General features: G+C 26.3%; 3 protein-coding genes across 3 annotated transcripts; all 3 read right to left on the minus strand.

Annotated features, from left to right (window-relative positions):
• Positions 1-1,440: 1,440 nt before the first annotated feature.
• Positions 1,441-14,317, minus strand: Bm11575 (Uncharacterized protein; the record flags this gene model as incomplete). Its single annotated transcript, XM_043074711.1, has 26 exons — positions 1,441-1,650; positions 2,197-2,423; positions 2,956-3,099; positions 3,509-3,760; positions 4,123-4,332; positions 4,653-4,781; positions 4,975-5,222; positions 5,383-5,593; positions 5,791-5,974; positions 6,278-6,530; positions 6,968-7,037; positions 7,172-7,301; positions 7,759-7,892; positions 8,018-8,131; positions 8,503-8,622; positions 8,923-9,114; positions 9,474-9,614; positions 10,086-10,268; positions 10,754-10,876; positions 11,078-11,163; positions 11,419-11,627; positions 12,220-12,338; positions 12,590-12,673; positions 13,412-13,536; positions 13,752-13,873; positions 14,288-14,317. The coding sequence occupies 26 exons, from the start codon at positions 14,315-14,317 to the stop codon at positions 1,441-1,443; spliced, it is 4,050 nt and encodes a 1,349-aa protein (XP_042930645.1).
• Positions 14,318-17,949: 3,632 nt separating this feature from the next.
• Bma-sym-3 (Synthetic lethal with mec protein 3, putative) lies at positions 17,950-20,028 on the minus strand (the record flags this gene model as incomplete). The annotated part of the gene is made up of 7 exons (XM_001895460.1): positions 17,950-18,071; positions 18,234-18,382; positions 18,510-18,669; positions 18,866-19,014; positions 19,210-19,406; positions 19,701-19,865; positions 19,930-20,028. The coding sequence occupies 7 exons, from the start codon at positions 20,026-20,028 to the stop codon at positions 17,950-17,952; spliced, it is 1,041 nt and encodes a 346-aa protein (XP_001895495.1).
• Positions 20,029-23,032: 3,004 nt separating this feature from the next.
• Positions 23,033-25,922, minus strand: Bm4495 (U1 zinc finger family protein; the record flags this gene model as incomplete). The annotated part of the gene is made up of 10 exons (XM_043074712.1): positions 23,033-23,219; positions 23,443-23,675; positions 23,907-24,061; positions 24,163-24,297; positions 24,472-24,600; positions 24,735-24,864; positions 24,983-25,089; positions 25,216-25,297; positions 25,502-25,621; positions 25,872-25,922. The coding sequence occupies 10 exons, from the start codon at positions 25,920-25,922 to the stop codon at positions 23,033-23,035; spliced, it is 1,329 nt and encodes a 442-aa protein (XP_042930646.1).
• Between the last annotated feature and the right edge of the window lie 208 nt (positions 25,923-26,130).

Genomic DNA, 26,130 nt, shown 5'->3' on the forward strand with positions numbered 1-26,130 from the left:
AAATTTATAAATATAAAAATATTCTGTTCAAATATTAAAAATTAAGGAAAAAGACTTCTTAATACTGATTTTTTCTTAGTAAAATACATCCTGAAAATTGGATAAAATATATCATTCATGATATCTTAAATATTGCTACATAAATTAAACAAAACAAAAAAAAAAAAAATGTTGAATGTGATTCGCATATTACTGATAAGTGATATGTAATGTGATTGTATGATTAATATAATATGATGATATATTATAAAACAGTAATGATTACTGATAATTTAATATGATAATTTAATTAGAGTTCATATAAGTCATATATTATCAATAATTGTAAAGTATGTAAATTATTGAATTTATATTCTTTAAATTTTAGGATTAAATATAACATAATATATAACACTTATTGTATTACTTGATGATGCAATACTATAAGTGAAAGAAAAAATTAATTAATTAAAGTCAAGGGAAAGAAAAAATGATTAATATAAGTTGTTAACCAGTATTTTTTAGGTAAAATTCCGGCAAGTCATAACATCCAACTTAATCATATTATTCGGAAAGTAAATTTTCTTCTAATCAAAATTAAATTTTTTGTACTAAAAAAATCTACGCATATTTACTTTTCATAAGATATATAAGTGGTCACAATAATGTATCTTTTAATTATTTTCAAAAATACTACTTTAAGGTTTGAAAAAAATTTCGTACTGAAAAACATATTTGGAATAATAGAGCATTTGATTGTAAAAGAAAAATGAATATTTATAGCTGTGATTTCTGGATCAGATGGAAATTTCTAGTTAAAATGAGATACATTTTACACTCTCTTTTGACAAACTTTTTTTCTGTGAAAACTTTTAATAGTGGATAAATTTTTAAGGTATAACAATCATCTCATCTATTTTTAATCAAATTATTTGATTATAATGATTATTCGGTATTATTTCATTATTTAATAATTAAATAATCACTGTAATATTCGAATTAATATGATTGAATTAATATTATTGTTCTTAAATATATTCTTTATTCAATTTACACAATCATAATCTTATTGTAGTATTTTCTTGATATGTACTGATAAGTGATATGTAATATGATTGTATTCTGCAATTCTGTAGATATTTAAAGTAATTTATTCAATAATAGATGGTATTTACAAATAATTGTGAGAAGTTATACTTGTTAGAAAACATAGAAATAGATTATACTTAAACATTTGCATTGCATTTTCAATTAGTAATTTGAGAGATATGACTTTAAATCTTTCTTTTAATTTAGTTTTTAAATTCATAGATTTATTCAAATATTTTAATTTAGTGATTTGAAAAAAATCTTAGTGCATAATTTTTTAAAAAATTTTTTTTGAAGCTCGAATAATATATTTTAGCTGAATAGATTATGTACAGAGATGATAAATTATCAGATAAGATTCAAAATGTGTTATCATATATTAGGTACATCGTGTTCATCAATTTGAAATAAATATCGTTCCAAGTCTTCCGAATCGTCTTTGAACGATGTGCTTTTCAATATCGGAAATGTATCATTCTCGACCGTATTATGTTCCGTAATAAAAAAATCGATCAAATTTGTTTCATCAAATGTTGATGTTTGATTTGTAAATTTACTCTTTTCCATTTTAACGCATGAACCCTAAAAATGAAATAATATGAAAAAGCATTATCATCCATTATATCTATATCATCATTTGTTTTAATGCAGTCAAATTTTGACTGCATTTAAAAAAATTTAACACTTCATTTCACATCAAGTTGAAAAATTGAATTTCAATAAACAGCTATATCTTAAAACATTATTGTTAGAAATTATGTATGATTAAATTTATTAATATTATAAAAACTATAATTAAAATTGTATAAGAAAGCTCTTATTATTATTAAATTCCATAAAGAAATTTCAAATTATTCTTTTAAAATTTTATTACTTTTTTCAGGAATTAATTATGAAATAATAAAAATTTAAGCTGAAAAATTCAATTTAAATGAACAGGCATATCTAAAATATTATTGTTAAAAATTACATATTATTAAATTTATTAGTGCTATTAAAAATTATTATTAAAATTCGTAGAAGAAAGCACTTATTGTTATTAAATTTTATAAGAAATTTCAAATTATTTTTTAAAATTTTATCATCGTTTAAGGAATCAATTATGAATTAATAAAAATGTAAACTAACTGTATCATCTTGTTTGATCATTTCATCAAGTTTTAGTTCATAACCTGGTTTACATTGACACGTAATTGAAATTTCATTACAGTATGAATTGTTTACATCACATTGTTCCTCTACAATAACAGTATTTTTGCAAAAACCACCAATAGTACCATTGATACGGTCATCTACCGAATCCATAAAGACTATTGTTGTTAAATCACGACATCTTCCTGCTATATCAATAAAACCTAAAAGAAATTCAATATTTAATTTTTTTTTTTTTAAATAACAATATATGAAAAAGTTTATTTTATCTGTGCTAGCGTCATTTTTTATTACAATAATATTTTCACAGAATATAAGTGGAATTTTTTCTTTTTCAATTCTTTTTTTTTTCAGATTAAATAATTGGTAAAAAGGAAATATCATAGTCACTATTAATTATCAATTACTGGTTGTATAGATTTGAATTATAAAAGTAAACAATAAAATTTAAGGCAAATCACTGAATGGAATCATGAAAAACAACATTGGCTTATGATAGCATGTAAAATTGGCATTTTTTTAAATGCTAAAGTAAAATATGCATTATTATTTAGATTTGTACATTTCTTCGTCTTTTTTTGTAGAAAATTCAATTCATATTTCAACTTATAGAATTATAATAATATTACTGAAAACTAATATAATTGGTTTTTGAATTTAATTTGATTTTATAATATTGATTTAATTAAATTAGCACAAATCAATAAAAAATGAAATATTGAAATATGAGCAAACCATCGGGACAATGTGTTACACATTTCGATTGATGGATTAATTTATTTCGTGGGCATACGCAATAATTTTGTTCACATCGTGCTTCAGCGACACGCATTGAGCATTGGTCATTTTCTGTACAACCTTTTTGACCAATATATAGCACTAAAATGAGTAAATGAAATAAATGATAAAAGAAAATTTTTATTGAAAGATGAAAAGATATTATAAAATTTTCTAATAATAAAATTAAATAAGAAATAATTCTTAGTTATTTTAATTAAAATTACAATTAGTTATCTCAATTATTACGCATAACATGATTAAATTATTCGAAAAAAAAAAAAAAAAAAAAAAAAAAAAAAAAAAAAAAAAACAAACAAAGAAACAACAATTATGCCCAACATTAAATTATTGATTAAATTGCTCTAAAAAAAGTTAATCATCTTAAAAAAATCAAAAAAAAAAAAGCAATTTTAATTATATTTTTGTACATAAAATTAAATTAATTATTAAAGCAAATATAATGAATAATATTGAAAGAATTAAGAAATAAAAAATACAAAATGTTTACATCGCATGCATCGACCGTTCTTCATTCGTGCCAATCCTGGTTGACATTCTGAGCTTTCAGCATTATCAGCAGCTATTGCAAATGTCATCGGTAAACTATAGGACATGCTTAAACAGCACTGATAACGATTGTATTGAATTGAAAAATGACACGAATGCATCTGTGGACACATCCCTGGATTACAACCTTGAATTTGATTCCACTGATCCATTAATGGTTGTGATCCTATAGGACATCCAGATCGATCTTCTGCTACAAAAAAGAAAAAAAAAAAAAAAAAACTTTGGATTACAATTTTTTTAATAATATCCGGGTTAAAATGATTCTAAAATTAAGACTGACATTAAAAAATGTTTGTCTCAATTATTACAAAACAATTATAATCAAATTAGAATAAAAAATAAATGAATGATATTGCCGAAAATTTAAAAAAGTTGTTATACTTATTTTAATGTATTATAATATTTGTTATTTATTATTTAAATATACAAAATTTATTGACAATCTTTTTATTTTTATTTTTTTATAAGAAAATGATATATATTTGAAGTGACAAAATAATGGTAATTTTTTTTTTTTAATTTAGAAAAAAAGGAGGAAAACAAATATGCTACCTGTTGACGTATGCTGTTTGTGTAATGAAATTTCCGCTTGACCAATGTAAGCGGTATCAATCGGAGCGCAACAGTACGAGTTCATCTTTTCGGCACTATAGATACACATATATTGAGCGACCGTAGGACATGGTTGTAAAGCCATGTGACAAGTTTGTGGTTCCTCATTTGCATATCGAACATACGGTATTTGACCCATTGGACAATATCCTTTAATAACTAATTTTATAACTATGAAATAGAAAATTTTATCATTACTAATTATTATAATAATTAAATAAGTGTCCAAAAATTAATTTTTTTTAAAGATTTATACAACATTTAATTTTCATTTAAACAATATATGTTTGACATATTAAAATTCATAGATAATTCATTGTCATAAGTATGATTCAAATTTTATTTCGTATTTTCAGGTCGAAAAAAAAGGAGAACTAATTACTTTTTATTGGTCATTTTCTTTCATTGCTTATTGCAAATAATACTTTACTTTGTTTTTATAGAAAAATAGTGAAATAAAAAATATTAACCAGCATAACGAGTATTTAAATGCCCTGATGTGCAGCATAAATAATGACCAAGCATTGAACTTTCTTGACATTGATAACCAGGTGGACAATTGTTTAACATTGGTAAACAAGTTTGTGGTTCACTTGTTACTAAAAATAAATTCAATTTCACACTTTTTTTCTTCCCACTTTTAATTATACTATCTTTTTATTTATTTATTTTTTCCTACTAAATCATCGAATAATAATTATAAGGAAATTACAAAAATATGGTTAGAATCATAATAAAATAACGAATTTTTCTAATAAAATAGCTAATAATATGAAAAAAAAATTAGCTAACTTGGTTCAATATATGCAATTCCATTAGTACACATTGGTATCGGTGAAAATGATACGGAACAACAGAGATGTACTGTATAAATTGTTGACCTGATACAACCGTATCCGGTTGGACAACGATTTGATCCAGCTGGACATGCTAATGGACGATTAGCATAGAGATAAGGCGACGCATCATTTGGACATTGTGCTTCTGATGCAACATCTAAGCAACAGTATGAGGTCGAGCCATCTGCAGATGGATGACAACTGAAAAAAAAAAACTTTTTTGTTTTTCTAATGGAAGTAAGAAAATTTATTCTAGCTAAAATTATTCAAATATATATTTAACTTAATCATTTCGAATACTAACTGAGATAATATCAATCAATTAAGCTAGTGAATGACAGTATGCATATTTAATTTTTACCTGTAACCTGATGGACAGCTATTGAAATTTAAGCTACATATTTGTGGAATTGTTGAACCAGGTACTAAATAAGCTTTACGTCCATTAATACATTCAAGTGGTGAAACAGGGCAGCAATAATATAAGCCACCTGATTTAGCTACTTGACAAATAAATTTGCTAGGACATTGACCACGTCGTGATGTTAAGCATTGCCGCGGTGTTCGTGAACCTATAAAATATCAATATTACCATATATTTTTCTATTTTATGACAAATACGCACAAATTTCAACATTCTATGGTATCTAAACATTTATTATAATATATAAATCAAAATACTTTTTTTTGGTTTTTTAAAATTACAAAAATGATTTTAAAAAAAATCAAAAAAAAAATGATAAAATGAGCGAGAAATATGCTAACATACCAGGATCATAAAATGGTGCTCGACCATTTGAGCATAATGGTGTGATCAGATTTGATCGCATGAATTTTGATGCTGCAACCGGAAGTGAAGCAAATTTACAACATATACTAACAGTAGGTACAGATGACACCAAACATGTTGTATTTTTGGGACATGAATCCAATTTGGGACCACAAATTTGCGCCTAAACAGTGCAATAAGTTCTGAATCGAATCGATATAAATAGTTCAACAGGAAAATATCATATAAACCTGTTTAACTTAAACAAACAGTTCAGATATTAAATATTTCCGTTTTCATTTACATAAAGCTAATTAATTATAAAAATTCAGAAAATAAGAAAATTTATCACAAAAAATGATTAATCCAAGATTATATATATATGATAAATATTCATCATTATTAAATATTAATTTAATCTTAGAAAAGATAACAAAATTTTTTTAATTTAATAGCACTTTTGGAATCTCTAAAATTACATACATACCTTTTCTTCTGAAAGATAATGTGTTCGTCCTTTCAGGCATACTGGTTTTGTTTTACAGCATAAACCATTCGATGACGGAAAACGATTCAAGCATATGTATCCTTTAGGACATATGTCATCATTATCGTCATTTATTTGACATTGTTGACCGTTTGTTGGAAGATTTTCCGGACAATCAATATCCAAATTTGAATTTATATCCAATGATTTACTGCTAGATTTTAAGCAACACATATAAAAGCCTTTTACTGAGCTAAAATTTAACTACAACTTATTGCATTGCAGTTTTAAATACACTATTTTTGCATTTATTAATTATTCCAATTTATTTGTTGCTTTCCTCTTGCATCTAATTTTTGAATTCTTTAAGCAATAACTTTTGTTATTTTAATTGATTAAAATCAGATATTATATTAATTCTATTACCAATAATATTATTCATTTTCTTTTGCGATTTTGAATATACAAACAAAAGTTTTTTGAAATAATTTAAACTACATTTAAAATTCCACTTCCTATTCATCATTCATTCTAAATTATGAATTTTTACTTATTACATCTTCCTAATTTATTATTAACTTTTTTTTTAAAAAAATTTTCTTCATTTTAAGCAGCTGATCAATTGATTGAACACAGAAATTATTACCAAATGAATTTAAACAAACTAGAATATATATAATGAACTTTAACCTTTCCATACATTCTGATAACGATGGACAATTTTCTCTATCCGGTTGACAATTTACTGTTGAATCGGAGCCTGCAAAGAAAAAAAAAGAAAGGAAGAAAGATAATAAATAATTCATTTGTACAAATAATTCATTTTAAAGTATTACTCTATTGTATAATTTCAAAAATAATAAAAATTTCTATAAAACATCAAAAATGATTCACCTGGAATGGTATACGGTAATCGTTGATTAGGACATATTGCACTAGTTTTACAACAAATCGGAATATTTGTTGTTGATGGAACACATGATGATAATGCCGGACATGAACCAATAACATTTAATTTACATATCTAAATATGAAATATTAAAATTAATTAGTTCTCTATAATTATTCATTATCTTTATTTTGCAATTTATTTTTTTTTTTTTTCAGATAGTGATTAAATAATTTATTTAATTATTATCTGTTTATTTGGGTTATTGTAGATGTCAAAATTACCGGATTATCCTAAATAAATTTATATTCTTATACTTCACTTTATGCCTCATCCTGAACAGTTGTAATATATGAAAAAAAAAAAAAAAAAAAAAAAAACATTTAAACTTGCAAACTAATTCATTTATGAAAAGCTCAATACAAATGTTAATCATTAAATTATTTCATTTAATTAAATTTTAATCATATCAGTGAATGATGTTATACTTATGTGATAAACAGTTAACAAATTTGAAAATTTTTTCTCACAATTATTTCATTTCCAATATTAATAATAGATTTTAAAGATGAAAAATGAAAAAAAAAAAAACCTTAGGTAATTTATTTTCATCAGCTACATATGGTGACATGCCTAATGGACATTGGCCAATTTTGGTAGAACTATTAGTACAATGTATCATACATGCTTGTTGGCTTGTAAAACGATTTGCTGTGCCATCACAACCTAAATAAATTTTGCAATAATGAAAAATATTATCTATACAAAATTATTATAGTACAATTATTTTTTCTCACTTTTTTATAAAATTTATTAATTTGAAAATGAAAAAAAAAAAAAAATTGCTATACCTAAATACATAAATTGCATGCAATTTTTAGTAATTGCATTATAATACCATGCGGTATATTGCATACTATTTGCGCATGTATGTCCACTACTCATTGGTACTGTACATGCATATTCTGTAACAAAAAAAGAAATAAATAATTAATATAATTATTAACAAATTTTTTCCCTCTAATTATTTTAATATATTAAGTTTAATTTTTTTTTTATATGTGCTAACATTTTTTGGGAATTAAACTTCTTATTTTTTAATATTAAGAATTCATTTTGTTATTATCTTTTTCTTATCAAAATTATTTAAAAATTAATTATATTTATTATTTGATTAGATAGTCGTTTTTTTTTTTTTTTTTTTTTTTTTTTTTTGTTTTTATTTATATATTATTGTATACAATCAATGACAGTTTATTTACTATTTATATAAAGATTTTAAGAAATAATAAATATTTTTTCTTTTATTATGATAATAAAAGAATAATATACTGACCAGATGTCGGGCAACAATATTGTTTGTCATTGCAATGATAACCAGATGGACATGCCATAAATGATGAACATTTCTGCAAATGTCCACTTGGATCTTCTAATGGAGCGATACCGCCACATACTAAAATATATTTGAATAATAACTTCTTACGATAAATAGCTTTTTTTTCTCATTGTAATATTACAATTTCAAATAAAATTGATTATTTTTATAGGTCTATTTTGATAGTTAATTATTTTATATAATAAATGTTAAAACATTTTAACAGTTAGTATTACATAAAGCAAAAATACATAGTTTTGAAAAGCACAGTAAATGTATGATAGCAAGCAATACTTTTAATATTTCATTATTTTTAATACTTTTATTATCATTTTTTTGCTTAATTTATCAGCATAAAATTTTAATTACATTAATCACCTTTATCATAATTAGCTAAACAAAAATTTTCACAATCCATTTTGCTACGAAAATTGTTATTATTTCCAGAACAACCGAAATATTCAAAAGAACGACATTGTTGCACTGTTTGATCAAAATAGTATCGCTGAATGGCTATTCGTTGACCGAAACAATTTGTTCCAGCAGATGGCATTTCTTTACATACTGCCTCTATAAATTTTCCAAATTTCAATTTTCAATTTTCACAAATAAAAAAAAAAGTTATGCTTATGTGATTAAACAATATGAATATATTATGTATGAATATATTATCCATATTATCATTTACCAATAATTTATATTTTTTTAAAAATATTTTAGAAAAAATAAAGTCATTAGATTTTGTATAACTCTCAAAAGTTAAAATATGATTGAATGATAGTTAAAATAATTATTTGATTAAAATGTAAAGAAAACATGGATTGTTTATTACTTAAAAGATCAGCAATTTATAATTAGTTAGCAAATATTGTGTTGGTAGAAATCTCCAGTAAAACAATATTAGTGTTTGTTTATTTAAATTATCTAACCTGGATTAGGACAGCATATAGATACTGGTCCAAAAAGTGGTTCACGGCATGTAAACTGTTTGGGACATGTATTTGGCATATATGGTGAGCATGCAATATTTAAAGCATCTGTACGATATGCTATTCCGATTTCGCATTGCTCTAAAAAAAAGAAAAATAAATAAATAAATAAATTGTTAGGGTGAAAAATAAAAATAAAAATGAACAAACTAAAACTGTATCAAATCAAAAATTTTTTGTTTACTTTTTAAATTTATTTCTCATAGTTATAAATACTAGTTTTAATGTATATTCTTCATACATACTCTTAAAGTAATTCAAATGGTTCAATTTAAAGCATTCATTGTAATAATGTAAACATTATATATCTTCCAACTTCAATTTAATAATATTCTTTAAATTTTAGCTGTTAATGAGTACTTTATATCAATTGATTATCTTTATCAATTGTTATATTGAAAATGACAATTATGTTTATATATACTTTAAACAAATATTCATATTCTTTTTTTTTTTTAAATTTTAATTATTCTTATTTCTAATTTGCTGAAAATTATTAAACATTAAAGATAAATATGAAAATGATTTAAAAAACTATAGTTAAAAACTTACGAGCAAGACAAAATCCATCACATTGATCCAATGTACGAAAATTATTATCGTTACCGCCACAACCGCTATAATTGAATGATCGACAAGTGCCTGTTTTAGTATCAAAATAATACCTTGTAACGGATAATTTATTTTTTTTACTCCAACAACTGCCAATTTCACGTGGTAACATGCAAACATGCTCTGAAATTAATAAGTAATGTGTAAAAGTTAGTAGCATTGGCTTGAAGCTGCGAATAAATAAGCAAACTTTTATTGTTTCACATAGAGATTAATTCAATCATACAGTTCTTACTTAATCTTTTCTAATTATAATTGTTAATTATTCTTTTTTTTTTTAAAAAAAAAATATTTAAGTAAACATATGATATTGGTATTTTTTGATTAGTCATAAATTTCACGCTTCTATTATTCTTTTAAAACTATTTTTCATATTTTCATTTCTTTTCACCAAATAATTTAAAGATATAGCAAAAAAATGAAACTAATAATAATAATATTAATAAAAGAATAATCAGTTGTAGCAAATGTAAAGGATATTGTGAAATTATTATAAATTATTAGCAACGATTACGAATGAATATGTTCGAATTGAAAATATAATTGAATCCTTAAAAAATGAATTCATTTAAATTAATTTAGTATTATTATCATTAAGTATTACCTACCATGTGATGGACAACAGTAATTTTTATTTTCATTTGTAACACAAACGTATCCATTAGGACATAGTAATTTCTCAGAGCATTCCGTTGTTCCATCATTTAAAGGTTTACCAACTGGACAGAAATCTAAAATTTATTAATTAGAAAAAAAAAAAAAAAAAAAGAAGAAAATTGCCATAAATTTTAAATAAATCATTGATTTTCGAATTTTTTTCTTTGCGGATTGATTTCGAGATATGGAAATATTGGAGACTTAATTTCACTCAATTAAATCTCTTTTTTTCTTCTGAAAAGGAAATTTTTTTTATAAGTATTATTTGAACTTACCATCTAATACTGAATTTGTTTCTGAGCAACAAATTGATGTATCAAAAGTGCTACTTCGAACGCATGCAAAGCCATTTTGACATGAACTATAACTTTTAAAAATTATATTCATTATTTGACTTTCAGCACTTTATATTCAATACTTATTTTTATATTCAGTACTTATTAAGTTTTTTTTGTTTAATATTTCTCTATATTTCAATGATTGTTTCATAATTAAAAAATGTGTGATGCAAATTTTTTTTTTAATTTGTAAGATTTTTTTCAACAATTAATATTTGTTAATCGTTAGCTTAAAATAAAAAAAATACTGAAAAAAAAAAAAAAAAAAAAAAACATACTTGACTGATGTAATGGAACATGAAACATAAGAATCAGTAATTGGATTAATTTGTGCAGCGGAATTTTGTGGACAACCGAAATTTTTACCACAACAACGCGATATTGATTTATCTGAGACGACAATATGACGTACGACGGTACACGTGAAACCTATAGGACATAAAATACCGTAAGATAATGAGCAACTACGAGGTTTTCCATTCGTTATCTGCAAACAATCCTCAATGAATTTTTCTTTTATCTTCATTTTTATCAGTAATGGATTTTTAATTTAGGAAGAATGAAACTAATACATTCTTATTTACCCTAAATTTTCCTTCGCGCTATCAATATACGTATAACAGATTTACGTATATTTGTTATATTAATTGGTTAATGAATAGAATTTAAAATTAAAAAAAAAAAAAAAACATAGAAATAGAAAAAAATTTAGTAATCAAAAAAGGAAAAAGAAAGGAAGATCACTTAATAATAGTCCAGTTGATAGAAATCGTTAAATTCATACTTAGTTAAATAAAATTTCCTCATTCTATTAGGTATGGAAATTTCATTTACAGAATACATAACGCAAGTTCTGATATAAATAATAATCTTTAGTTACATTTAACATATTTTAAAATATCTATCAAATATTCTGCCTTATCATATTATTACAGAATCATTTTAACTTAAATACTCTTTCAAAGTGACTGAAGAAAATTTGAAACATTTAAATGATCCTTTACGCTATTACAAGAAAATTTTATCACTCCCAATTAAAACTCGATTAATCAACTACTCAAATAGTAATTAATTGGTACCTCAAAATAAGTCACTTGATTGTCTGGACAATAGTCTTCATCATTAGCTTCTATCATTTCACTTCCACCTTGACAACAATATGCAGCGCCTGTTTTTCCATATGGTTTACAAACATATCCTAATTAATATTAGTCAAAATAAATATAAAAATACAAAAAAGATTTTATAAATGATACGATGAAAAATCGACTTATATCGTTTAATTTCTTATAAGCAACTTGAAAAAATGAAGTGATGAAAATGAAAATTTAAGATTGAATGAGTTTTTTATATTGAATGAGAGTGAATTTTGCTGTTATAAATTAGCATACTAAATGAGAATAAAAGTGAATAAAATTGAATTACGAATGGAAATGAAAATGAACTAACCATCTGGACAACTAATAATTGATGGATTACAAATAACTGGAGAACTTAAACGAGTCATTGGTATGCCACCATCACAAAGATCATCTAAAAATATTCATCCAAATGCTGTTTGCATGCACCATAGTAATATTCCATAATAACACTAATTAATAATAATACCAATAATAATAATAAATCTTTTTTTGCTTAACATAAATATTAACATTTCTCAACGTGAAACTAATCGATTGAATGTTGATTTAGTTTTTTGATGTGATATTATTAGCTTTTCTTCCTTACTAACTCACAAATTATCTGTCTTCATTGATTTTCTCAAACATACCACAATAATAATGACCTTAATATGAATTCTAGAAGATGGCACTAATATTCTGTTTGAAAATTTCTACTTCATTATGCGTTAATATTCTATTTGAAAATTTCTACTTCATTGTAATTTAATTTAAGACATTTACATGTTTCTGTTATGTATTATGTCTGTTATGTACGTCATTTAACGTAGTATTTTTATTATCCTTTTTTAATTTATACATTAATATTGTTTATTTTGAAAAAGTTTATTTTATTTTACCTTGCTTTATTTTATTTTATTTAGTTTCAATCTAGATTTTAATATCATCTTTAATTCTAATAACCTTATGAATTATTTATCTAATTTATCATATAGTAATTTTTAAGATACTAATTTTGACTTTGAAAACAAAAAAATTAAATGTAATTTTATATACCGATGGAAATTCAAATGTAAAATGATGTGAAATGAAAGATTTGTTCAGAAATAATTATCAGAGTTGTATTATTTTTTACAGTTTTCTTTTTTACCAGGTGCTTGAAATTGAGGTAATAGTAATGGATCAATGTAATTTATTGGTTGTGCTTCATCTAAACATTCCAATAATGTTGCATTAAATCTTTTATCATTCGGACAATTGCGCTTCGAAAGTAGCCTGTAAAATAGATGAAAAGAATTTGCAAAGTTTAAAAGAATTACAATATCATATGAAGATATTATTATTCGTTATAATGTTGACATTTGAAGTTAATAATAGTACAAAATGGATAATTTCGATTGATCATTGTTATTTTTATTAATTATAAACAATTGAAAATTTTTCTTTCATTTCAAAAAAAAAAAAGTTTTAATTAAAAATCAATTAATTACCCATCAGCACTACAATGAAAGTATGATCTGTTATCAGAAGGATTTGCCTTCTTTGTATCTAATCCTGGTTTACAATCAAGTGTTGCCAAAAAGTCCGTCGATAATATTCTCAGCAAATAAACCTAAAATTATTTACAATAGTATACACCAACAAATTAATTGGTCATTTCTATATCCTTTTTTACTAGATGAATAAATTAAATTAGATAGTTAATTAACTACTTAATTAATTACTAGAAAAATGAAATTGTTAAAATAATACCATTTATTAGCAATTAATTAATAATTGACTTCTTAAGATTATTGAATAGATCTAAATTTTAGTAAAAAAAAAAAATAAAATATGAGAAATTCATCCTTGTTAGTATTAAAATAACAAAATAATGAAATTTTTATAACCATTAAGAAATGAGAATATATTTTAACTAATAAATATTTCAATAAATTAAGAAAAAAAAAAAAAAAAAAAACAAAAGGAGTGAAAAAAAGAGACAAAAAGCATAAATAAAAATGACATAAATGATAATAATACTTACTGATAAAATGGTAAGATGAAATATCATCATAATAAATGTTCTATTATAGCAATTACTGATAGGTAAATGAATATGTAAGCATAGATACACAGCCGACTTTTACTAAGAAACAATAATAATATATAATTAGACTGGACTGCACTGACCGATACAATACAAAATTTTAATATTATTTACATTTGTGTGCATACGATGTAACTAACTCTCTTCACTTTTGCTATTTGTTAATTCAAACTAGTCTTTATTTAAATTACCAATACGATTCAATTCTTGTTTTCAGACGCTTTTTAAGTTATCTTATATACACATACATATATACAGACATACACATAGATATATTGAAAAGCACCGATCCGATTAGTAGTTAAGTTGATTGGTTGATTAATCATTGGCGACATCCATTGCGATAAATATTACCCATTACTATTACCACTACTAGCTACTACCTGTCTGTTACTTGTATCGGATCAGATATCTATTGAAATAATTGCACGAAAAGGATAGTTGAGAATTTTGAAAAAAAGAAAAACTGAAATGGTTCATTAAACATTTTATTTATCTATTTTTTTTATTTTTTTAATGATTAAACTTTTATTTATAAAATAATCCATTCTATTTCATTTTTGTTTTACTGTTTTTTTTTTTTTGGTGTTTTGAAAATATTTAATGAAATATCTGTTAAATCTATCATTATTTTATTTTAACATTTACACATAATGGAATAAAAAAGCAAAAGAGTAGCAAATTTAAATATGTTTTTGAAAAAAGAAGTGAATCATCAATTAATTGGAGCATTGCATTGCTTGAGTTTATAAAAATAGTTGCTTTACATGGGATAATAAAATATTATTATGGGGTTGTTTATGGAGTAATTTTTTTTAGCTTAGCAAAATTTTAAAATTTGAAATTTAATATATTGTAAAATGAAAACATAAACTAATATTAAATTAGTATGTCTAAATCTTTTCCCATAGTGCGTAATGGATAATTAAAATGCTAATTGAATATGATGAATTGTTTATATAGTGGAATAAACAAACAAACTTTTATTTCTTTCTGCTTCTCATTTTTTCTTGAAAAATTTTCTCAATTTGATTCATTTAATTTAGATAATTTATTGCTATTTTCAATCTACTGCTTTTGATGTCCTTACAAATCAAAACTAAAAAATAGAGAGCATTAAAAGTTATTGTTATTATTGAATTTTCAAAAAATTTCTCAAATTATTTTAATTGAATAAGCGACTGATAACATATGCTAACATTCACAAAGGTTAAGTAAAAAAAAAAGTTAAGAAAAAAAATCATACAAAGCAGTAATATTAATATTAATTGATTAATTAATTTATTCATTCAGTCAATCAATATGATAAAATTTCCTGTTATATAGGAATTATAATATAATATAATGACAAATATTTATTAAGATTAATGATCGATTGAAACCTGTTACTTATTATTACATCAGTGTGTTTTTTTGTATTATTCGATAATTGATAAATTAATTTTATATTGTTTGATAAATTTATCAAAAAATCGCAATCTGATAGTAATTAATTCAAATAATTGTGTGGTAAATCATGTTTAATAATTTATTTAGCTAATTCATTCAATCAATACGACAAATTTTCTTTATAATATATAAAGATTATTCCTCCTTTTTCCCCTTTTTTTTTATTTTTTAAATTTTGATAATCAAAAACTGTCACTTTTTCTTAACATGAATTTTTTTTTTAATTTTCGTTTTAATTCAGTGCTTTTTTTTTTTTGAGAAAATGCTACATTTCTGTTGATAAGCACAATTTTATGTAGTTATTCATAAATTTCTTTTAACTTAAATCGGAAAGAATTATGCTGGAAAAAAATGAAACTTACTAACTATTCAACACGCAAACATACATTTGTTGTAGTTAATAACATCTTTTGCTTTAAATAAATAGACGGAGAGAGAGAAAGACAAAAAACACAATTTGAGGTTTGCAAGATATTTAAATGTTAGATTATTCAAATAATTTTTGGAATTTATTTCGAACTAAAACAGTTGAAGGCTTGAAAAAAATCAGCAAAGAAATGTATTTTTTTGTATTTCTCTAGTCAATATACTTGTATCAAAAATAATTTTTAATCAATTGATATTTAAATCTTTTTTTTTTTTATTTCATTTTTTTATTATCTGGAACCACTACAGTGAGAGATTACAACAGTGTAAATGACATTCATCATAAAATCTTCAAATAATTTTACACTAGTGAATTTTCATTTATCATATGGATTGTTTCAAACCAAAAAAGTTGAAAGAAATATATTTTCGAGGAAAAAGTAATGTATTTTTTTTGTATTCCTCTAATCAATACAGGTGAATCATAAAACCAGATTTGCCACATTATTTTGTCACATTTCCACTTCTCTATTTTGCTTTTTCTTTCTTATGTCTATGAAGATTTTCGATATAATATATAAATTTATATTTTCTTTTTGATTTACTTTTTTCTTATTTTATCATCTTGTAGATTGTATGGACATAAAAATTACTAACGGCTAGTTTCATATATTTGCACGATATTTTTATTTAAATCCTTCTATGTTTTTGTTCTCAATCTTATTCATTGCCTATAATATTCGTTTAAAATATCATTGCTTAAATAAAAGTTTCTGTTCTATAAAATAGCATTCAAACGCAAATAAGAAAATTAAAACAACTAAAATGAAAAAACTTCAATTTTTACCATTACATATATTTCAAATAATATACCGATTAAATTAAGGGGTAAAAAATGTGCTTGGAAGAATATGGAAAATAGTATATCATCATTTCTTGTTATGTGATTCCTTATGTGAATATATAGATGACTTTAATAAGTATTATTTAAAGCACTATACAATTACCTGTATTTTCAAACTTATTTACGCTTCTGAACTTCACTTATTATCTCTGGGATTTATCAATCGTTACTAATCAGTACTGCGCCATTTATGTGTATTTTTGTTTAGTAAGTTTAGGACTAACAATGATAACAAATGCATTGTTGAAACACTATGCATTAAATAATATCAATTTATTTCCTACAATTCTTCGAAAAAAAGGATAAAAGTGAAATGAGCAAAAGCGAAAGCTCTAAAAATGTGTCACATAAATATTCAACTGTTGCAAACTTGTTCACCTTTATCATCGTTTCATGTGAGTGAATAAAATTGTCATGATTAATATCAAACTTATAATCTCCTAAGCATATAATACTTTCACAACAGTATTAGCCATTGAAACTATAGTACAAAATCAATAATTCACATTAGTCAGTGATTGTCAGGAGATCGATAAAACAATACAGCAGCCAATAAACTAAATACTTTCTATCAATGAAGAAAAAAACAAAAAAAACAAAAACTCATCTTTAATTATTCATGATAAACAAATTAGTCGGAAACAGAAAATGAATCACATTTTCTAGCTAATCCATTGTAAATTCCAGAAAATTTAAGATCCTTAAATACAAGAATCTATCTTAGTTACATGAAAAATTCAGTTAGTATAAAAAAAAGAGAAAGAAATAGATGAAGTATTTATATTGAGGAGAGAATAAAATATAACTACGAAAACAACCCGTTACAAAACTCTATGCATTAATTCACTATCTTCAAATATCTACATCTTAAAAATGAAATTCAACCGTTAGATAAGGGTGAGCCTACATCCGATGATATATGAACACGTTCAAATGAATCTGTGGGCAACATATTTGCACCAACAACTGCTTCACCATTTCTTGATACAAAAAGTGCTAATCCTGAAATGCAAGTTTAAAGAAGAAATTTTCGTATAATCTATAAGATTTTAAATAAGTCATATAACTTTCGGTTAAAAAAAAAAAGTCATTCAAACTGAACTAATATTTCATTCCTTACAGTATGCAATTAATTTTAATCAATATAAACGGAACTAAAAGTACCTCTATCAGCGGATCGATCTTCAAATCCATTATCACTGATAACTGTTTCTTGTAACATACGATCAATCAAATCCTCCGCATCTACACGTGTAGCGCGTATCCTTGTAGCTGTTTCATTCGCACATTCAGTATTTTTAGCCATCTGAGATCTGCAGCAGAGTTCTTTAGCCAAACAGAAATTCGTTGAATACTGGACAAAATGTTAACAAACGCTTTGTTTTTCTATAAAATTACTCGTTCTTCTACTCTTTAATTTAATGCATATTTCCGCCTTACCTGTCTTGACTTAACCTCCTAGACTGTGCCAGAGCTGTATTAATATATCGCCGTACTACATCGGATTTCTTCAGGCTACTGCTCTTGAATGAATTTTCTGCTGCATAATGATCAAGGCAAATACCAGTAGATGTTGCTGAGATTGCAAAGGAACTGTCATCTGCAATTTAAATCTTTTCTTTGAACTAAGACTCGACTTCAATTATTCGACCAATAAAGTAGTTAATAAGTGCATGATTTGATAGTGTGTTGATAAGCAGCGTATTGATATCATCACATATTGTCATCTTAACATTGCAATCATGTCAACAACAAACAATTCTTAAGTGGATATGATCAACATAAAAAATGAATACCATGACACTGGGATATATCTTCTACGGATGATGAATCAGCAGAATCGGTATCTCCCTGTTTTCTCTGTGAAAGATAGTCATCGTTTGGTGGCGCCTTCCTATTCATTGGATTCAATATTAGCTCCTCTGATAACGATTCGATTCGTGGTCTGCAAGTCAAAAAGCATAAATGAAAAATAAAATAATAATTTATGCCTAAAGCTTTATGCACATATGGTTCTTCCTTTTTTTTCAAACATAATATATACACTAAGTGGTTTTTTTCTTAAACTTCAAATCCACAATTTCGTCGTTATTTATAGATGCCAATAACAAATTGTTTCAGTAGTAATTCTTAAACTTACACTTTAAAAATTGGGTCCGCACTTTGGTGACTCATTGTAACTTTAATCAAAATCCTGGAATTATCCTGGCGTTGATTTACTCCATAAGCATCTAACAGATATGAACGAGCAATCCCTTCAACACCCGATGCAGCAAATTGCGCCAAGTTGATGTCGACGAAGCCAAGTTTCGAATAAGATTTCCCACCCTTTTGCTCCTAAAACAAACAGTAATGCAGGAATATTGTCGTGTTACAATATTTGTAGTTAAAAATCGTAACACTATCAACATGCTCACAAATAAATGCTGGGTTGATACAAAACAATATGCTAAGCAAAAAATGACTTAACATTTAGTGTCATGAGTTTTTGTTAGAAAGCAAAATGGCTAAGACGGCCATAAATTACGTTTATATTTCAATCATCCTTAGCCTAGCTTACAAGTACTGCAATTTTTTTTTTCAAATAATGAATGATTCAATTTGTCACTCATTACCTAAGACAAAACTTACTTTACGAAGCGAAATTCTGCATGCACATCTTTCAAGGACACCCGTCAAAGGATCCGGTGCAATTCGACATGAGAAATTGAAGTGACTATTCCAATTAGCTGAATGATTGAAAACTTGAACACGTTCCGTTACACCTTCAAATGCACCACCATTCAACAAGCGGACCTGTAAAATCAATATAAATTATTACTGCAATGTCATAAAATCATAAATGTTTAAATGCGCTAACCTTAGCAAAAAGGACAGCATTAACCAGTGGTACATCACTTAAATGTAGAAGTTCCAAATCAACATGAAATTTATAACCACGTCGTTTCAGGAAGGCCATTTTACCACTAAATAAATAGCATTTAGTATTACCACAAGACTGGATTAGTCATTCAAGTCGAAATATAACTGAAATGATTATAAGATTATTTCACATCACAACCTTTCAATGATGAGCATCAAATCTTGTGGATTATATTTAGGGAAAATTTTGGCAAATCGAACAGTTTATCACTACCTACTACTGTTCTACATATGCGTCACATAAGATTATCATTGATTTTGTCATACCTCGTAGAATAAATATGCGAAAAACACAGATATGACAATGGAAATGGCGTTAAACATGATTTAACATGTCTAACTTATTATAGAAATACTTCAGTAAAGTTAACTACGTGATATACGAAAAAAAGAGAACTTTTAAACAATATGATAATTCATGCTACATCATTTTGTCATGATATACCATTTTAATACTACCAATTGAAAGATTCCATTATTGTGAAATGATCAATAATCGCAGAATGTAAACAGTGTTAACTTTACTGAATTCCACGTGAATATATGCTACCTATTATGACTAAGCGATGTAATCTTAATCAAACAATGCAAGTAAAACAATAAAAAAATCATATATATATATATAATAAAATTACTTCAATGAATGAAATGTAAAAATTAAGGTAAACTACATAAAAATTACATGCTGCATACATTTCTATGATACCTTGTCTATAGAATAATTAAACAAATAACCCAAATCAATTTATTCCAAACAATATATTCTTAAAGCTAACATATAGTTACAAGTAAAGTTAAATCATTCTTATCATCAAATTGTTAGACAGACCATATCAAGTTCGAATTATAAAATTATGCTGAAACGAAATGTTAGATAACGTCAAACAAAAAAAGAAAAAAAAAAAAAATCACACAACTACCTAGAAGTGCACGCTATAAGAGAAAAAAAAGAAAGAAAATCCTCTATCCAACTCAAAAAAAAAACCTCGTCAAAATCTTTATTGCCGGCAAATGGCCGACTGCGAAATACCGGCCTTACTTTTCATTCATAATTTGGTAAATCTCGGGAAAGGGTTTTATCTGTTTATACACGTTTCTATGTCATCGAAATGATAGAACAGTTATGCTCTACTATATATGCAGAAAATAAAAAGCTAATATTACGTAGCATTATAGTCTGAAAAAGTAAAAGTGACTTGATATGAAATTGTCCTTATTGTCTACCTTAAATTAAATAATACTCTCGAATTAATTGGTATTTTCTGTTTAGGAATATATCATATAATTAAATATAAGCATAGGATGATTTTGACTGAGAATTAAAAAACAAAATTAGAATATCAATCATACATTCTTCTTCATCATTGAATAACTTTACTAATTATGCATTGCCTAATTAATAGATTAAACTAGGAGTAGATAGATGTATTAAAAGGATATATGGAAATATTATTATTAAAATGAAACGACAGCAGTTGTTGTCCATGGTTACGCGTTCGAGAATTAATACTGAATTTATGCTTCTCATAAATAAAAGGATTATTTGACAAGAAAATAAGCAGTAATAATTACTTGGAAGCATAATATTTAATGAATTATTAAACGATCAATCATCTCTAAGCTATTACCTGATCCTATTGAAATTTTCACATATTGTTTTGTAATTTCAAAAGTGCAAGATTGGAACAATTAGACGAAATTTTTATCTTATACATAGTTGATATTGCGTGTAATTGATGACATATTTGATTCATCTCGTAAATAGGTTAATAGAGCAAATCATTAAATTATTGAAATACTATTGCAAGTAGTATGAAAATTTTCGGGAATTATTAGTAGACACCATATAATTTAATAGCTATATCTTCTTAATTCTTCATTCTTTATCATCCCAGTTTACCTCTCATCGTCTTCAATGTAGATATCTCTAATTATTCCCAACTTTTTCCATTTATAACTAATCCTTTCTTTTACTCTGAAATGAAGGAAATTAGATTATTAAATAATATATTTCATAAAAATTTATTTCATATAACACATATCAACCAATAAACAAATATAAATGATAAGTGTTGTGCGATACGTTCTTTTAAAAGCACAAAATAAAATATAAACCAAGCTAGAAAAACATGAAAAACGAAACGATCATGTTAGTTTTGCCGTTGTACTTTACTTTCTCTTAAGTACACCATCGATTAGATCGATCACTATTACAGCGTTATGTATGCACATGTCGTTAGCATATCTAGGATGTATCTATGTATTTTTGTTTGTTTATCAAATATGTACCTATGTCAGTTATATTTTTAGTGCTTATACCTAGACGGTACACAGTATGAAAAAGCACTTTCACTCTTTAGGTTCCTTTTTTCTTTTTGATAGGGAGTTGGAGATGAAGAAAGAATAGTTATTAAAATACCGGTCCAATGCAAAAGAATGAAGGAGAATTTCACTGATGCAATGGAATGGGTAGATGAATAATGCAAAAGCCTGTAATGAAAATGAGTTATTAACAACAGTTATTCCTTTTTTCTGTTTGAAAATATTCCAACCTATATTAAGAATTGATTTATAACAAAAAAACGTAATATGACTTTAGACAAATTTCATTGCTCATCGAGAAATGATCCGACAGACCAAGGACGCGTAAATGATGTAACCAATCAATCAACCAATATGTTATCTAACATAATAATACAAATTTTCATTTGGTTGTCTTCTGTAAACATCAGTCAATATCTGAATCACTTACTGAACAACACAAAGAAAGAAACAGCGTTCAAGTCAGAAGTGCACATATTCCTTCTCACAGGGTCCAGGAATAACAACATACGTTGAGATAGTTCACGAGAACGAACAAACGAGACTAAATACAAGTAAGATCATGCGTTATTGACAACTGTCACCGGCGTTCTTACAAAGCAGACTCTTCGGGAAATGCTCATAACATATAATATAGTTAAATAATTAAACAATCTATGAAGATTACAGAGAATGGAACACACACAAAAATATGCAGTGTTCAATAAATTTTACTGCTTTTACTGATCAATAATAGATTGTCTAATTTTAATTGTTGTTTTTCTCTTCCTGAATTCAATGGGTCCATCTATTTTCTTTCGTTTTACCACTGCACTCTTATTGCTAAATGTGATGAGGTCTTCTGGTGCCAAAATCGGTTCGCTGGCTCGTTTTCGCCCTTGTTCCTCAGTAGGTAACTCCCAATTTCTAAAACAAGTAATTATCCAATATAAGTCTTATTAGTTTATTAATGAACTCTTGTGATGACCAACTCTAAATCAATAAATTTCTCCATCGAAACTAAACTCCGATTTCAACTTTATAAAACTATCACGCATGTTGTGACATTACCTGATATGCATATTTTATCAACAACTTCATGAATTAGCAAGAAAAACCAAAAAAAAAAAAAAAAATAAAAGAAGCCTACACTTTTGGCTTCTCCGGAATTTTCTCTACCGGTACCCACGGACCGTATGGACTAGACTGCGGTGGCTCTTTCTGCTCTATAATCTCTTCAGTAATTTTCTCCGTTTCATTTTTGATATCGATATTCTCTTCCTTGAAATTCGAGTATTCATTCTGAATAAATCGATTACAACTGCTCTTTTCTAATGGCTCCTCCTTCGTCAAATTCAATGTCAGTTTCTCTTGATTTGAATTCTGGAACAAAATTTATTTGACTGGATAGCTTATATAAACAAAATAAATTTGATTCGCAAATCTTCAGGTCAATTTTTGCCAAATTTACCACTGTAAAGCATTTAATAATGACCCAGCTTCTCTCGAAAATTAAGAACAGGAATATGGGGGAAACTGATGCAAAAACCATGAAGACTGATTTTCTGAAAAAAAATACTTCATCAAGAAAAATATTTTTTCGGAAATTCACACCTCAGAAGATGGAGGCAGAGGAATATCACACTCATTAACAGCAAAATTTGTAGCGTTCATCTGTGGATCAAATTTCATGATTTGTGGTTTTTGAGACGGACTTTCTCCCATCTCATTCATAGAAGTTGACTGATATGTACTTGGATTTTGAACATCTGAAAGCAAGACATCCAACATAAAAAAAAAAAAAAAAAAAAGTGAAACAAGGGCATAATTGATAATGCACAGAAGATAATGTAATGTTGAGGTGACTTACTTGACGAGATCTCTTTTGCATTTCGTTCTTCTAGAATTACTTTTTCAGTCTCAGTGTGTGAAAAAGCGCTTTGTCGTATCTTCGGTGCTTTACTGATCCCTTCAGTTTCTTGCTGACCCCAATGACGACGCTGTTCTGCAAACTGATTTGTAAGTTATGAACTGAAGTTCTTGAATCACTTTACGAACAATTTTAAATGAAGAGGCACTGTGAGTTGATTAACAAGGGAAATGAGACAGTCGTTGACAATTGCTTATTGCAGGAACATTGCCATTTCACACCTTCCTTTAAAATATGAACCAAATATACCTGATTGCAATATATTTGGATCAGTAACCTGATTCCTAGCCACTGCATCAGTCTTATTCTCCATCGTAGCCAATTTCATAGCGTACTGTTCTGCTGTGTAGTAATTTTGGGGTTGCTCCCAAACGGTTACTGTAAAAGATCAGATAAAATAAGTGAGCAAATTATGAGTCGACAAAGCAAGTACAGCGTAAAAAATGAATAAACAGAGAAATATGCTACAGTTACTTCGATTAATTAAACACAAGTTGATCCATAAATCATACCTCCATTATACATATGAAAATAATATAGTGCACCATTGTCTGCCCTAGCTTCAACCCAAACTGTTTCACTTTCTGGATCACATTTCTCATTTTCTGCTTTATATTCTGCTTTCTTCTGCTCTAATTCCTGCTAAAAAGAGAGAATTTCTTAGTAGCATGTATAGATCCACTTCAATCTAGAGAATGAAACTTGAGATCACTGTATTTACCACAAATGAAATCTTTGCATTTACCATAGAGAAACCAACCCCTTTCCTCCGCTGCGCCATCTGACGAGCCATTTCAGCGATTGAAGCACTATGTACTCGTGGATCCATATATTTTTTTGGTTTCGGCAGCGGACCGGCTATTCCCGCTGAAACTTCATTTTACATTAATTAGCCCAATCTAAACCAAATAAATCATATTTTGCTTTATTCATTCACAAATCAACTCACATTGATTTCAGTATATTTATAAAAAGTATTTTCTTTTTACGAACCCGAAGGACATGAACCACCAATTCCCATACTTTTGCTCGCCGCAGATTCCATCATCGCTAACGTTGCTTGTAAATCATTCTTCTGTAAATTCCAACTGTTGCATTAAGTTTCACGCAACTTAAAGCAAATTCATGTATAACATATAAAAATGACCGTTTTCTAACAACGACCACTCAACCACTTCATTTTTTTTAAAAAAGTTTCCTTAAAATCTTCTCTCACACGATATATTATTCGCTATATAAAAGGATGAAGCAAATTAAGCAAACTGTCAAGTATTGTGACCTCTTTTTCTTTTTGTTTGTTTTGTTTACCAAGCTCTCGTAGTTTAGCCTGGATAGCAGCTTTGTGCTTTTGTCCTCCTTCATGATGCTCTATACTAACTCGATTATCCGCAAACCATACCTAAAAATTAAATAGAGGGCCATTCACATTGGCTTTTCAACAATACAAAATAACTCTTGAACTGAAAGTTTCCATTCTCACTCTCATTTATAGAGATGCTAGTTTTATGTCATAACACAAAAGATCACATTTGTTTATAAAAATAGAAAATAAACAAAATATCATTATTGAAGCTATTCGTCTTCTAATCATAATGTTTATTTAATTATTTATCGGTATTGAAATGACTGCAATAAATTTGAATTATTACCTTACATATCTCGCAAAATCTCCTTGCGTTCGACTTCCAAACATCCGTCATCTTTTCAGCATAACGTTAGATTTCGAATAAAATATGTCCAGGTAACTCATACACGCTACGGTCTCAAATAAAGCACAACCTTATCACCCAACCACTGTCAAACTAACCCCAACTCAGGCGATCCAACACATTTGAACACAAAAATCGGCCTTACGGCCGACAACATGTCGCACTGTGAAAGAACCTGCATCCGTCCTTGCAATGTTTT

This window comes from Brugia malayi (assembly GCF_000002995.4).
Source record: "Brugia malayi strain FR3 genome assembly, contig: Bm_v4_ChrX_scaffold_001, whole genome shotgun sequence".
NCBI classification, from domain to species: domain Eukaryota; kingdom Metazoa; phylum Nematoda; class Chromadorea; order Rhabditida; family Onchocercidae; genus Brugia; species Brugia malayi.